This window comes from Mytilus edulis, chromosome 2 (genome assembly GCF_963676685.1).
Source record: "Mytilus edulis chromosome 2, xbMytEdul2.2, whole genome shotgun sequence".
Classification (NCBI taxonomy): Eukaryota; Metazoa; Mollusca; class Bivalvia; order Mytilida; family Mytilidae; genus Mytilus; species Mytilus edulis.
Genome location: NC_092345.1, coordinates 50,870,154 through 50,885,748, shown reverse-complemented (window position 1 = coordinate 50,885,748; position 15,595 = coordinate 50,870,154). Strand labels below are relative to the sequence as shown.

Sequence of the window (15,595 nt, the reverse complement as noted above, 5' to 3'; positions counted from 1 at the left end):
AATCTAATAAACTTTAATGATACGAATTAGGCACACTGTCAGATGTAAGGGATTTTAAATTTCACTTAATTTTTGTTGAAAAATGATAGATAATTTATTAGATTGATTTAATTTTTTGGATAACTGAATATTAAGACATGACCCTGACATTTTGCTAATTTTGAAATAGTATAAAACCAACACGTACGGGCCCACCACGATCATAGCTGGTTTTACAACTGACAACAATTATGATTTTGTTTTCGGTCTACAGTCCTGTTTATGTGTTGAGTGTTCTTGGAATTTCTGGAGCGATATCAATTGACGAGTATCTTGCTGTTGACAATTGCGATAAATATAAACAGTAAGTACATTTCATTTGTTTCTAACTTTTTAAATTTATTTTAACTCCCTTTGTAAAAGTTTGAGAACCCATGTCAAAACACCTTTTAGGGTATCTCTATACATTCTTTTTTTCTAAAAATATCTTCGTATGATTATGTTATACAAATTGTCAGAGACAAATCTCAGAATGATGAATATAAACATTTAGGTTTTGTTTTTTTACCTAATTTACTTAAATTTTACTCCCAAAGCACAATGAGAAATAGTTTGAGGATTCTATAAAAAAAAAAACCTCATAAAATGTACCTGGGCTAATAATAAAGCGCCAGACCGCGGCGCATTTCGTCTACAAAAAAAAAAACCAAACTCATCAGTATTAACGCTCGAACCAAAAATAAAAAGAAGTTACAAAACCGAAATAAAGTACGAAGATTGAGAGCATTGAGGACCCAAAATTCTGAAAAGGTTTGCCAAATTAAAGTTTCTTTATATTGTATTATACAAAAATATCTGCGAGTTATTTTGTACAAATATAATAATATTTCGACTACTTTTGACTCATTGATATTACATTGAAAAGCAGGAAGAACAAGCATCCACTTCATTTGAACTTTTATTGGTGTATAGTAGTTTCATTGGTGTATTGTAGTCTCATTATGAATCATACCACATCTTCTTATTCTTATAAACGTAGTTCGATAAGTATTTGAAAGGCCAAATCTCTAAACATTCCCTTTATTGATGTGTTTCATCGGAAAGACCAAGATAGTTATTCAACAATGAGCAAAAGTTCAAATTTCATTGAAGTGTACATGCGTCTGAAGCTTTTTTTCTGGACTAAGCTTCATCAGATATTTCTAAAAATATTTACTTCTTTTCTAAACTCGAAAGAAATGTACAAAAAAATCAGATGATATACTTGCTATTTTAATTGCAGACAGTCAGCTGTGCCACTACCGATTACTGGTAACCCAAGATGTATTACAATAACACAGAACAATAAGCGCATTAATGACGGAAAGCTCCTATATACCAGTTTTACTGATCAATTGGATTTTAAAGACAATACTCCTCGCTTTTGTTTCGACCAAAGCAATAAACTTGTTGCTTTTGATGCCTCTTTTGACAGGTAAGTTGCTGACTACATGATATTCTTAATACCAATTCCCTGGCCATTCGTCACAGTTTGAGACATTCCTTAATAGTATTAGTAAGGTTTTGAGAATACCCACGGATTCAAATGTTATTTTCTCTGACCAACCAAAATCATGGTGACGGAAAACTAAGATGGAATTAGTTATGTAATATTTCGAGTTGAAATAACTACAGATACTTGAATCTGCTAAATCAAATGATTTTCTCTTTTTTTTCGTACTAAAACGTTAAAATTCTTATATATATACGTGGAGCTTTATAATGTATAAAGTTAGATTAATCACTATAAAATAAGCATGTTTTTGTGTTTTTTTTTAAATTTGAAGTAAGTCTTAGAACAGAAATGTAGCGTAAAAGTCGCACACAAGTATTGGCAGTATTAGTAAAGTTAAGGATCTGTATATCAAGACAATACTATATTATATAGTCATCAAAGGTACCAGGCTTATAGTTTGATACGCCAGACGCGCGTTTCGTCTACACAAGACTCATCAGTGACTCCGGTCAGATCAAAATAGTTAAAAAGCCAAACAAGTACAAAGTTGAAGAGCATTGAGGACCCAAAATTCCAAAAAATTGTGCCAAATCATTTGTGAAATTGATCATTTATTTTTTTACTCTCTTTGATATGGTTCTAACATATTTTGGTAAATTCAGAAAATTAATGCTTGCCCTATTATTGCGAATCCTTGACTATTATATACTATTATATCTTATTAATATATTGTTGATTGCAAAAAAAAATTATTAATGAGAGTTTTTTTTAATCGCGAACCTGACGCTGTATCATTTTTCTCATTGATGGAATAATCGCGATAATTTCTGAATTTACAATACACATCAAAAGTGAACGGAATAAGAATGTTTTAACAATCGACCTATGGTCACCGAAGTATGATCACCTGTTTACACTAAACACTTTCATTTTCCGTTATAGTAACACTCCAGACGAAGTTGCCACGGTTGAGATTACACCATGTAGAGAGGCAGGATACTGGACAAATGGAAACGTATTTTGTAATGTTCCTGAATGTTCAAAATATGTAGAGCAAACGAATATAGATTATTTTGAAGATGAACTGCATGTTACTGTGAATATGAAAGACCTTTTCGAGGTACCGGTAACAGGATTGGGAGTAACACGTGGTTTCAATGTAATCAAGTTTGATGGAACGCCCGATCATCGTTTGATCTATAACACCAAGACCAATTTGACGAAGAAGCTGGACAGCGAAAAATTTAAAGACTACTGTAGTTTATATGGTCCTTGTGTTGAGGGAAAGTTCCTCGAAAGAAGCGATTTACTCTACCTTAAAGGTGGGAGGCCTCCATTAGTTTTTAAGCGACAAGGTGATGAGGTATTCATTGTTCTCAGGTACGATCCAAGAATGTTTGCTTTTCGTGACCGTCCTCCTTATGTGTCCTGTTATTACACACCTGATAAAACTTCAGAGGAGTGTGATTCACCAACAGGTTCCTTTAAGTGGACAAAACTATGGCAGTCTTCATTACCTTATGAAAAAGAATGGTTGTCGTTGCGTTTCTTTACTCGGTGGTCTTCCAAACAAGATTGCATCATTCGAGTGACTGATACCGAAACGGGGACTGACCTTGTTAACTTCACTGGGCCCTGTGGTAGATATGCTGATATGGATTTAGGGAACTTTCCTTATCCTAGGGTTGGCCTCTTTGGTAAAGGTATAAATGGATCTGCCAAATTGAGGTTCAAAGATCTTATTTTCAAATGATGATTCTGTTCTCCTGTAGGCTCATTTACGTTTAATTGCTCTTTCTGAACGAACTTCTAGAATAATTCCATTTTCAATAGTTTTCGGACAAACGTAGCTTCATAACATTCATTATAACATACAAAATAAACATGTTTATTTTTGAAACAGATTTGTTACAATTATTTGTTTTGGTCAAACTGAAATAAAAAAGAGTTTTATTTTCGACCTTGTCATTTACTTGTATTGCTGCCTTAATACAAGTGTGGACACAGATCAGTGTGGATATTTGACAACTTATACAAGTGTGGACACAGATCAGTGGTCGACAAAAAAGTTTTCTATGGGGTTTCCCCGTAGTGTTCTTCGTTAAACTGTGGTCCACAATGACATCCATCATCAATATCACACAAGGACCAACACTAAAATATTTAGCTGTCTGTTATTCATTATTTTGATTTTATGTTCAAGATTATATTTTAGGAAAACTTTTTGTACATGTTATATAGATTAACAAATGATTCTATTAAATACTTTTCACTTCTATGCTTTTGTATAAAAGCAAAACTCAAAATAATTGAGGAACTTATAAGCTGCATTTCTGCATTATATGTAATTTGAATATGCAACATGGTTTATAAGAGATTGTATGTATTTTATTCTCATATGGTTCTAATTATGTCTGTTGTGGTTGGGCATTTCTTCCTTGGAACACTGTAGTTCAGCTTAAAAAATCATCTGAGTACCATTGGTAAAAGATTTCGTTTACATGTCTGAAAGAAGAAAGTAAAATCACTAAAATACTGAACTCTGTGGAATATTCAAAACAGAAAGTACCTAATCAAATGGCAAAATCAAAAGCTCAAACACATCAAATGAATGGATAGCAACTGTCATGTTCCTGACTTGGAACTGGCATTTCTTCTGTAGAAAATAGTGGATTGAACCTGGTTTTATAGCTATTTAAACTTCTCACTTGTATGACATTCACATCAAATTCCATTATATTGACAAAGATGTTTGAACAAAACAAACAGACATAATAGTTAACAAGAGGCTGTCACAACGACAGCAAAATGGATTTATTAACATTTATTTGTGTCCTGGCAATATCACAAGAACCATAACTGATGAATGCTGAAAGTGAAAATCGTCAATATCAAATTTGACCTCCGTTTTGTAGTTAGTGTCAACATATTAAAATTTGAAAAGCTTAGATTGAATGGTTCATTAGTAAATGCAACAACGTGAATGGAAACACCATTTTACGATCTTTCAAGAACCATAACTCCTGAACGGTAAAAGTCATTATTGAACTTGACCTTTATTTTGTCATCAGTAATAACATATTAAAATTTCAAAAGCTTTGGTTGAATGGTTTATGAGAAAATGCACGGACACGACTGGAAACACCATTTTTCAATCTTTCAAGAACCATAACTCCTGAACGGTAAAAGTCAAAATCGTCATTATTGAACTTGACCTCCATTTTGTCATCAGTAACAATATCTTAAAATTTCGGAAGCTTTGGTAGGACAGTTCATGCGTAAATGCACGTACACGACTGGAAACTCCATTTTTCAAACTTTCAAGAACCAGAACTCCTGAACCGTAAAAGTCAAAATCGTCATTATTGAACTTGACCTCCATTTTGTCATCGGTAACAACATATTAAAATTTGGGAAGCTTTGGTAGAACAGTTCATGCGTAAATGCACGGACACGACTGGAAACTCCATTTTTCAATCTTTCAAGAACCATAACTCCTGAACGGTAAAAGTCAAAATCGCCATTATTGAACTTGACCTTCATTTAGTTGTCAGTGACAACATATTAAAATTTTAAAAGCTTTGATTGAACGGTTCATGATTAATGCACAGACAACATTTGATTGATCCAGGTTTTCTATCTTCTGAAATGTAAAGGCTTATACATATAGTTTATACCACCACTGGATAGTAATCCCTATATTTCGTGTATTGCTTCTTTTTTGTTGGAGAGGAGACAAAATTGTTATATGGGTCATTTTCGAAAAATGTTGAATTTTCAGTACACCCATGCTAAATTTTTTATTTCTAATGGAAATTTCAGTTGTAAAGGTTTAAATTAAAGCTTGTCGGATTTGTGATTCAGAACATTAATAATAAACACACCTTACATCTATTTTGATAAGATTAAACTGCATTTAAGTCCGATTTTGGGGGTATTTGTGTTCGTACAGTGTCAGAAAAACACATTTCAAATGATTTTTTCCCGATTTTCTGATCGCCTTGATATCTGCAAAAGGGACTTTTTAAGAACGTTAATTATTACTCTAACGAAAAATCGTAGCTTCTTTCTCATTGTATGCAACATATCTACAAACTAAATTCAATCAGCGTACGAGAGGTTCATGTCCATCCTGTTACCGCTACTTAAATCAGCCGTTAAATTATTCTCCCTATGAATATTGAATCAGTCAGTGTTGATTTCAAAAGTGCAAAGTAATCTTTACATTTAAAACGTCTCGTTTCTTCAACGACAGTGTAGAGAAAAGAAATTTGAAGACAATTAGTGAAAAAAATAGAGTGTACTTTTTTTCATGTCTATGCTGTTTCCAACAATTTTCATTAATTACACCAACAGTATGCTTATAAAAAGTGTAATAACGTGTTGGAAACCAAATTCGCAATAGAAAACCATAATCACTTCACCAAAGGGAGTAGTTATTTCACAACAGCAATCAAAAACGAAGAAATTTGTCTATCCTGTTACTAGGGTTGCTATGGTTACAGTAACAGGATAGACAATTGTAGACAAAAACGTCGTTTAATTTTTTTATCTTAACATATAGGTGCAAAATGAATGAAATATTTCGTTGTTTGAACTCATCTTAAGGTTATAACGTCTTAAACTTCCCAACGAAGCATTTGCAGGAGCAATACTGATATCGGTAACAGGATAGACTTTTATATAGTGATATATCAGAAAAGTACCTTCCTGTTACCAATGAAATAAAGAGAAAAGTAAACTAACTTATTTGAAAGGGTGAAAAAATGCCTAACAATATAAATTGCTATCTGAGACTTGCATTACTGGTGGTAATTTTTACAACCTTTGAAAACCAATTTCTAGAGGCATTTTTCAGTACAACCTGGAAAATTGGCAAATAATCTATTATTTTACAGAATGAATATATATAGAAGTTTATTCTCTTGAAAACCATCTAATTGGCTATGTAAAACAAGCTTAACATTTTATCTAAACCTTTTCTTAATAACCCAAAGTTTCTTTTGAAAATGGTAACAGGATAGACAAAATATTGTACCACCGATCAAAAAATGTTTCAAGATATTCTTGTATAACACCATTAAGATTGCATCTTTTAATATGTTGTTCTTAAAGTACTGTTTGTTTTGATTTGCTTATGTAGAGGGTTGTTTGAATAAGAAACTTTTAATAAATTTTTCTCAATTTCAAATATGACATTTTTTGAAAATGACCCATATAAGGACAATAACTCCTATAAGGAGTCCATTGACAACTTAAATCCTATCCATATGCATATCTTCAGTATATGAATAACTGCAAAATTTGAAAAAAAGTTGAAAAAATTATTTTTGCAGAAAATTGAAGAATTTTTGGCAAAGTAAATGTATAATTTATTTGTTAATGACTAGCAAAATTACCTACCAATTATTCCCCATGGATATATGGGTGGCAGTACGGTGTCCTGTAGTTGTTAATTTCTGTGTCATTTGGTCTCTTGTGGAGAGTTGTCCCTTTGGCAATCATACCACATCTTCTTTTTTATAGTGTCAATGTGATGAAAACCCAATGACACAATTTACCATTCTAAACAATTTGTAAATGGATTTAAAAGGTACAACCAAAGATCTGAAATCAACACTGACATACATCAAAAGATATACCTAAATGCCTTTATTGCATCGAAATTATGAGGTGATGCCAATGGCTTGGCATAAGACAATCACTGCTAATGCAAATAAACATTGTATGTTAAAATTTACTAAATATGTATGAGCAATGTCTTTATTCCTTCTCAATGAGCATTGTAGAATGTCACAAACTCTGACATCAATTTTTTTTCCTATCAAATAACAGACACCATACCCTTGCTTACAGCTAAAAAAAACATAAACAAAATGACATGATACTTTTGAATTCTTTGCAATAAATTTCAGTTATATTTTGCAGAAGAACACTTAATTAAAAAATGTTTTATTGTCAAATGAACTGTTCATAATAATCATTTCAGAACTTGTATTACAAATTCCTGTACAAATTTGAAAAATTCTGTCTCTGGTGTAGATGCAAAGCTTGATTGAGATAATGATCGTCCTAACATAGGTGTTGTGGTAGAAAGAGCAGGTCTTGGACTTTTGGCAGCACTAGGGGAACTTGGTGTGCCCCTTCTTAAGTATCTCTGAAGTTCCATCAAAAAGTAATTCTGTAATAAAAGAAAGTATTTAAGAAAACACATTGTTCTTTTATAATAATAGGGTAAGTATCAAAGTCATGAAATCTGTAAAATACAAAACAATTGAATAGTTTTTCCCAATTTTTTGGTTACAATTCAAACGAGCCAAAGTTGTGAGCAATTCTTACCAAATTCTGTGATACGAAGAAATAAAAATATGTGGTATGATTGTCAATGATACAACTCTGCACAAGAGACCATAATGACATAGAAATTAACAAATAAAGGGCACTGTTCAGCCTTCAATAATGAGCAAATAGCCAATTCACTATTCCTTTACCTCAAACTAGTTTATGACCTTGAATTTTTTGTCTTACAATTTCTTATTAAGTGAATATTCATATCAGTTATCATAAATAAATTAGAAAAGACAATCAAATGATATATATCTATGGAATTAGGATGGAAATATTCAACTAAGATTTTGACCTTCATCTTTTAGCTAGAGATTTTTAAATCTTTCAATACAGTTTGGAAGTACATAACAAGTATCATTAATGAACTCCAAGGGATATTCATGGAATAGACACACTAACACACAGATGCACTGATGGATACAGAATGATAGGGTAACTGCCATAGATGTTGGGACCCTCATAACAAATTCAAAATAAAATTCACAGTTTGAAAAGTATGAGAATCAGCAGTTGTTACAAGTTCTAGCATTATGAAATGAAACACTGTAGTAGGATACCAAAGTAGAAAAAAGTAAAATCGCAAAAATACTGAACTCAGAGGAAAATCAAATCGGAAAGTCCCTAATCACATGGCAAAATCAAATGACAAAACACATCAAAAACATGAATGGACAACAACTGCCATACTCCTGACTTGGTACTGGCATTTTTAAATGTAGAAAATGCATGAGCCCAAGCTGATCTTTGGAAATTATAAAAATAAAACTTTAGATACTTTGTGTGCATGCTTCAATTAACAATAGAATCTATTCAACCGTAGGCTACAATTTTCCCATCATGTTTTCAGTCATCCTTTCATATATTGAGTTAAGACATGACATATGTTTGTACATTGAGTATTTACAAATCAGACAAAAGTTTCATAATTGTTGACCTAGTTTTGCCATAATTATTGCTATTTTAACAAACTGAGTTGATATTTGGTAAAATACTACAAAAGTAAGTTACTGATTTCATTTAGCCGCAACTCCTCTGAAACCATACAGTCAGAAATATTTGTGATATGACATTTAACTGTAGTGTTTTGTACTTCCTAAATTTGTCTCTGAAACAATCTATTTTCACAGAAAACACCAATTTTAGAGAAACAAATTTGGAGACCCTTAAATATCTGTTGTGTCATATATACGCTTTTGAGCATGCTCAGACGATGTACTGCCTGGAAATCCAAGTGAACGTAATTGTACAATGATTTAGCGGGAATCTTAAAGGATAGTTCACAATTCTTACCATTTCTGTTCCAAGCTCCCTTTTTAACAGTTGCTTTTCACTGGAGGGTAGGTGAGGATCTCTAAGATATCTGGTGGCTTGTGACATGACTATGTACAATGCATTCTCCATTACATAATGTATCAAATTTCTGAAATAAGTTCAATATTTATTTAATAAGACAATTTCTTCCATCCTTTTTTCAATTCTCCAACAAATTTTCTTGATACCCTTTTAAAATAATAACTCAATTGACCATAAGTTGTGCCATTATTTAAAATCATAATTATGATTGGTCCTACTAGCAATTAGCTATTTCTCAAACATCTCATTGACTTAAAATCTTGTTCAGAATTAGGAAGACAGTATTTCTTAGATAAAGATAAAACAATCAATTTGAATACCTCATACTGTTTGTATTTTTTGTCTCTAAAGTCCAGAGCTGGAGTATCATATTGAAGATTTTGTTGAGTAACTGTTACTAATAGCAACTTTTAACTTTTAATACTGAATCTGAATAAATACATTGGAGGACCAGTTTATGGCATAAATGGCAACTGGAGTATTTTTGATTATTAACAATGGAAAGGTTTCAGGAAAGCTCAAACCTAAGGCAATCTTATATTCCTGATACTTTCGTTAACTTTTTTCAAAATCTCTTCATGTATTTATTCCTTTTTTTAAACATAAAGATTGTTCAAAAACTAAATATCATTAAAAATAATAACTGCAATTGCTCAAGCACACAAGTAATCAATAGCAGACTGTAACTTGTGACATTTAGTATTGAAATAATTTTTTGACTTCGCAATGTATTTTAAGAATCTAATTTCAAACTGAATCCTTACTTTGGGATTATCTCGGGACTGCCTTCCTCTGAGTTGGAATTCTTATGAGGTGACCTCACTTCCTGCTAAATGAAAAATAGTCAATAAACAATAATTAGTCAATATACATATCAAATGTTATCTTCCCTAGCTTTTGGGTTTCGAGTTGCTTAGTCTTTAGTTTTCTATGTTGTGTCTTCTTTACTATTATTTGCCTGTTTGTTTTTTCTATTTTAGCCATGGTGTTGTCACTTTGTTTTTGATCTATGAGTTTGAATGTCCCTCTATTATCTTTCAACCCTGTTTTAATCATTTTGTCAAGAATTTTATAATATTTGTAACTCATTTCTGCCTTTTAATAGAACAAAGGCACCTTTAAAAAAGTCCATCCCATTCTAAGCTATAGACAACAACAACAAAAATTGAGATAACTTTTTGTCCTTTTTTTAATAGAAGTAATAAAAGCATTCTTTAAAATACTACATTTAATTACAGATAATTGATCACTGTAAACGAAAAAGTTAAGTTAAAATTCAAAGGAAGAGTTGATAACTTGCAAACGTTTACTTTAAAGACTGTCAAATCATGTATGTGCCTGTCCTAATCAGGAGCCTGTTTTTTAGTGATCATTGTTTGTTGCTGTCTATCATATGCGTTTTTTGTTTATTGTTCGATACATAAATCAGGCCATTGGTTTCCTTGTTTGAATTGTTACATATTTTAGCATACTATGGCCTTTTATAGCCTACTACAGGGTATGACTTTTGATCATTATTGAAGGCTGTAAGGTGACTTATATTTGCTTAAATCAGTCCATTGTTCTCAGGTTAATAGTTGTCTTATTTTCAGTCATACCACATCTTTTTGTAATTTTTAGCTCACGTGGCCCAAAGGGCCATTTGAGCTTTTCTCATCACTTGGTGTCTGTCTGTCGTCAGTTGTCATCCGTCGTCCTCTGAAACTACTTGGTCAAATTTAACCAAACTTGGCCACAATTATCATTGGGATATTTAGTTTAAAAAATGTTTCAGTTGACCCAACCAACCAACCAAGATGGCCGCCATGGCTAAAAATAGAACATAAGGGTAAAATGTAGATTTTGGCTTATAATTCTGAAACCTTAAGCATTTAGAGCAAATCTGACAGTGTTAAATTGTTGATCAGGTCAAAATCTATCTGCCCTGAAATTTTCAGATGAATCGGACAACATGTTGTTAGGTTGCTGTCCCTGAATTGGTAATTTTAAGGAAATTTTGCCGTTTTTGGTCATTATCTTGAATATTATTATAGATAGAGATAAACTGTAAACAGCAATAATTGTCAGCAAAGTAAGATCTACAAATAAGTCAACATGACCAAATGGTCAGTTGACCCCTTAAGGAGTTATTGCCCTTTATAATAAATTTTAACATTTTTCATTAATTTGGTAAATATTTGTAAATTTTACAAAATATTTTCCACTGTATCTAAAGGCCCAAGTTCATTATAGATAGGGAAAATTGTAAGTAGCAAGAATGTTCAGTAAAGTAAGATCTACAAACACATCCACATCACCAAATAACAATTTAGTCATGAATCCATCTGTGTCCTTTGTTTAATATGAACATAGACCAAGGTGAGTGACACAGGCTCTTTAGAGCCTCTAGTTTATAAACATTATTTTTCAGATAAAAAGTGCAAATTTTTTTTCTAAAGACTTACCAGTGGATTGAAAAGATTTTAAGGGAAGGATAAAAATTGAAACAATTCTCTTCAAATTGAGAAAAATACTTGGTTTTTTTTCTAACTTTGTGTAGAAAAGTTTTGTCAAGGGAGATAATTATAGTTACCTTCATTAACAGCTTGACACAAACATCTCTAATACATGATGTCAATGTACCAAATGATGGTATACTATCCTGATCTGGTGATGGACCACTAAATGCTAAGGCAAGGAAAGGATCAAACTCACTATAATCCATATTCTATAAAGAAATTATGCATCGAAAGGTTAGACCATTTTGTAATTCAAACTAAAGTCCAGATTAAAGCTGAAGTTTAATTTTCCAAAATTGGTATTGTAAGTTCAGAAATTATTGCGATGTTTTTTAATTGCGAAAAATGCGACAGTGTTATAATCGCATTAATTCAAACTTGCATTTTGATTTTTTTTTTAAATGAATTAAACAGGATTTTTTTCAATATCGCAAAAGTTGAAATAACATTTAAGTCCAAAATGACATAATTGCAATAATAAATGCATGCTGTTGTCTTCTCTATGGTCGGGTTGTTGTCTCTTTGACACATTCCCCATTTCCATTCTCAATTTTATTATGCAATAATTTCTGAATTTACTGTCTACCTGTTAAAGTGATTTTTTTAAGATGAATGTTCATGTGAGATTTTTTGCATGTTGTAAAATTAAAATGTTTTCCAAAAGTCTTACTGCTCCTTCTGCTTGTTTTTTGTCATTTGGTCTGTATATCTAATAAAACCTATGATGTACTTGTATATAATTTCTTTTAGCTAAAGTACTGTACTGGATCCGTAACATTATCAGTCACATATAACTTCTATGGCCATTGAAAGCATTTAGTAAGAGCTAACCTGTGTATACTTCAAAATTCTATCTTTTAGTTTTATCTTTGGATTCATTATACTGTTATTAGGAATGAGAATAATGCACATGAATCTTGCAAACCTACATGGTTATAAAGACCTTTTATTATATTATTTGTAAATAGCAAAGTATGAATTACATTTTGGTGAAGTACCAAACAAGAATGTGTCCATAGTACACGGATGCCCAACTCGCACTATCATTTTCTATGTTCAGTGGACCGTAAAGTTGGGGTCAAAATTATAATTTGGAATTATAATTAGAAAGATCATATCATAGGGATCATGTGTACTAAGTTTCAAGTTGATTGGACTTCAACTTCTTCAAAAACTACCTTGACCAAAAACTTTAACCTGAAGCGAACGGACGGACGCACGGACGAACGGAGGCACAGACCAGAAAACATAATGCCCCTCTACTATCGTAGGTGGGGCATAAAAAGTCTTTAATTAGTATTTATATATGTACTTCTGTAACACCTTAAAAGACAAATGTATTCTTTGTCACGTTAGAATAACTTACCTGTTCATGTAAAATTTCACATAAATCTGGTGTGAATTTCTTCAGCGATGACAAACTATGTGAAAGAACATCTAACATTCTACAAAAGAGTATACAGAAAATTAATTTTTTCTTTACAATATTTTTTTAAGGCAAGTAATTTAGTGATATTTTGGATTTTGATAAAATTTCATGTATTTAGATTTCGTCGAACTGTATCGGAATATAGATAAATTTGTCTTGCTTCCGATTGCTATATCAAAGAAAAATGTTGACTGCCGAAAACTTTGATTAATTATCAGTAAACTGCAGACAAATAAATTAAATAAAACTTTTTTTTTAGAATCAGATGCTATTTTTTTTTATTTTGAAAAAGCTTCTACTGTATCCCAAGTGCATTTATTATTCTATTTGAAAATTACTACTGGTATGACCCTCCATTACAGAAGTAACAAGGAGATCAACATCTATATATCTTAAACTGAGACCATGCAAGCATACCACATCTTCTTTTTTATATAAGTACCTGTGCTGTATATGTACAAGTTGTTTTGATGGTTTATCTATATCTTCTGTTGAACTTTGTTGTTGTAAGACTGGAGAGGCGGTAAATCTTGGACGACTGGTCTGTCCATTCTGTTGCTGTAAAAAATATAGAGACATTTAACTCGAGTCTTTGTTAGTCTTCTGTGTTTATTTTAAGTTCATTTGTATGTTTCAGAGTTTTGTGTAGCATTCATTTTGCTGAACTAGTTTAAATTATTTATTAGGGGTCAGCTATAGCCCTCCTGTGATTGCATGATTTTCTCGATGCATTTAAGACCCATTGGTGGCCTCTTTTGTCAGTTTGTTGTCTCTTTTATACATTCCCTGTTATCATTCTCTATACATATGAATCTTGTCAATATTACATATTTGAATGTTTTTTTAATAGAGATAAATTTTTCTTCCGAAAGAGAAACATCAGGATAAATCAAAGTGATGGAAATCACTCATGGAAAGATTAGAAGAGTAGTTTGAATTATTTCATATTAAGGTAAGGTGGGGAAAAATGAACATTTATAAAGCACTTTTGCTGAAAATTGCATTTACAGCAGGAAACTTGCTTTTCCATTACAAGGATAAAATCAGCTCAAATTAAATAATATGGGGATCTTATTTTGCACAATTTTATTTAAACTGCAGTTTATATCTTATCGAAATTATGTTGCCAGTTCTGAACATGTTTCAAAAAAACAAAAAAATGCAAAAATTCTTCTAGTAAATGTTACCAACTATCCTTGTAAGACATAAATCTGGACCAACAGCTTAAAACTTTAAAGTGTCAACCAAAAAAATGAAAAATGTTGTTTTGGGGCATTTTGTAAGTTGAAACAGAGGTTATATGGCATTGAAGATTAAAAATTTTAGAGTGCCTTTTGATGAATTTTTAAAGTATTTTTCAACACAGGGCATTGAAAATGTACTTGTTCAACGTAAAAATAACCAATTAAAAAACTTATTTTATTGAAATGTGGATTCTTTCTTGATTGCAAAAATATATATTCACTTCTAATAAAATACTTGTCTATTAAGAATTATATTGAGTGGTCTGTATAATTATGTAAGACTGAGGTTGATAGGTAATGTGGTCAATTTGATTGGCAGTTAAGGAGGTGGGGCATTGTAATTAAAGGTCCACCTTGTCTCTGATTGTTTAATGATGATGTCAGTTGTCAATCATACTAGTTGAATCAATACCCAGTTACCTAATCAAAATGATTTTTAAAAAGCCTGCACATCAACACACCTTAATGACATACATTCTTGAATGAACTGCTCCAATAATGTACCCAGTTTTTTTCAGTTTATATGTGTATTATGTGCACATACATCAGAACCATAGGGAACTATATTTCAGTGTGAATACATTTAGTAACAGTAGCTAACCTGTCCTGTTGTTAGGGAAGCCGGTGCCTAAGTAAAGATTTAGAACAAGTTCTAATCTTTCCAAAAAAGCCAACTTCTATATTCTAAGGAACAAATTCCAGAAGGGAAATGTAAAATTACCTTAATAATAATGTTAGTTTCTAGCAACAGGCAAAATTATATGCATGCTATTGCACAAATATTATAAAATAATTATTATCGTCAGGGCTCATTGAGAATCATAGTGCATTACAAGGCTTCCAAAATGCATAATGTCCGGTAAAAGTCTGGCTGGGCAAAGCATGAAACGGTCATCTACTTTTAAGTTTTAAAGGGTTTTTTCAGTCATTTTAACATAATTCACGATCTTTTTGACCCAACCTTTTGCCTTTAACAGGTACACATTTCAGGTCATAAAAGTGACATGATGATTAATTACTATCAAAACAATCACTACTTCAATACTTTCTAATTTTAATCAAGGCTAATTAGTTGTTGGACAGCTGAAATCTACCTGTTCAGGTGACAGGTACACTATTTTCGGCAGCAGTCCTTTAGCGCCAATTACTGTTTCTCAGGGGTATCATTTGCGCTAAATTTTGTTTTCCAAATGTATTATTTGCGCAAATAATCTGAACTCATTTGCGCCAATTTACCTGTACACATATC

The 15,595-nt window shown here is 31.8% G+C and overlaps 2 protein-coding genes across 3 annotated transcripts in view; one reads left to right on the top strand and one right to left on the bottom strand.

Annotated features, from left to right (window-relative positions):
• LOC139510216 (uncharacterized) lies at positions 1–3,432 on the top strand. The gene is made up of 3 exons (XM_071296689.1): positions 1–343; positions 1,262–1,453; positions 2,417–3,432. Exons 1-3 carry the CDS (start codon positions 231–233, stop codon positions 3,225–3,227), a joined length of 1,116 nt encoding a protein of 371 aa, XP_071152790.1. The 5' UTR covers positions 1–230; the 3' UTR covers positions 3,228–3,432.
• A 3,761-nt stretch (positions 3,433–7,193) lies between these two features.
• Positions 7,194–15,595, bottom strand: part of LOC139510203 (nucleoporin NUP188-like) — an 83,347-nt gene continuing 74,945 nt past the window's right edge. The window contains exons 45-50 of one of the 2 annotated variants that reach the window (XM_071296662.1): positions 13,545–13,660; positions 13,040–13,118; positions 11,748–11,882; positions 9,940–10,004; positions 9,113–9,242; positions 7,194–7,655 (exon numbers count right to left, since the gene is read on the bottom strand). In XM_071296662.1, coding sequence (XP_071152763.1) covers positions 7,455–7,655; positions 9,113–9,242; positions 9,940–10,004; positions 11,748–11,882; positions 13,040–13,118; positions 13,545–13,660 — 726 coding nt within the window. In that variant the 3' untranslated portion in view covers positions 7,194–7,454. The remainder of the gene's footprint in view (positions 7,656–9,112; positions 9,243–9,939; positions 10,005–11,747; positions 11,883–13,039; positions 13,119–13,544; positions 13,661–15,595) is intronic. The other variant, XM_071296663.1, reaches the window with a different exon arrangement.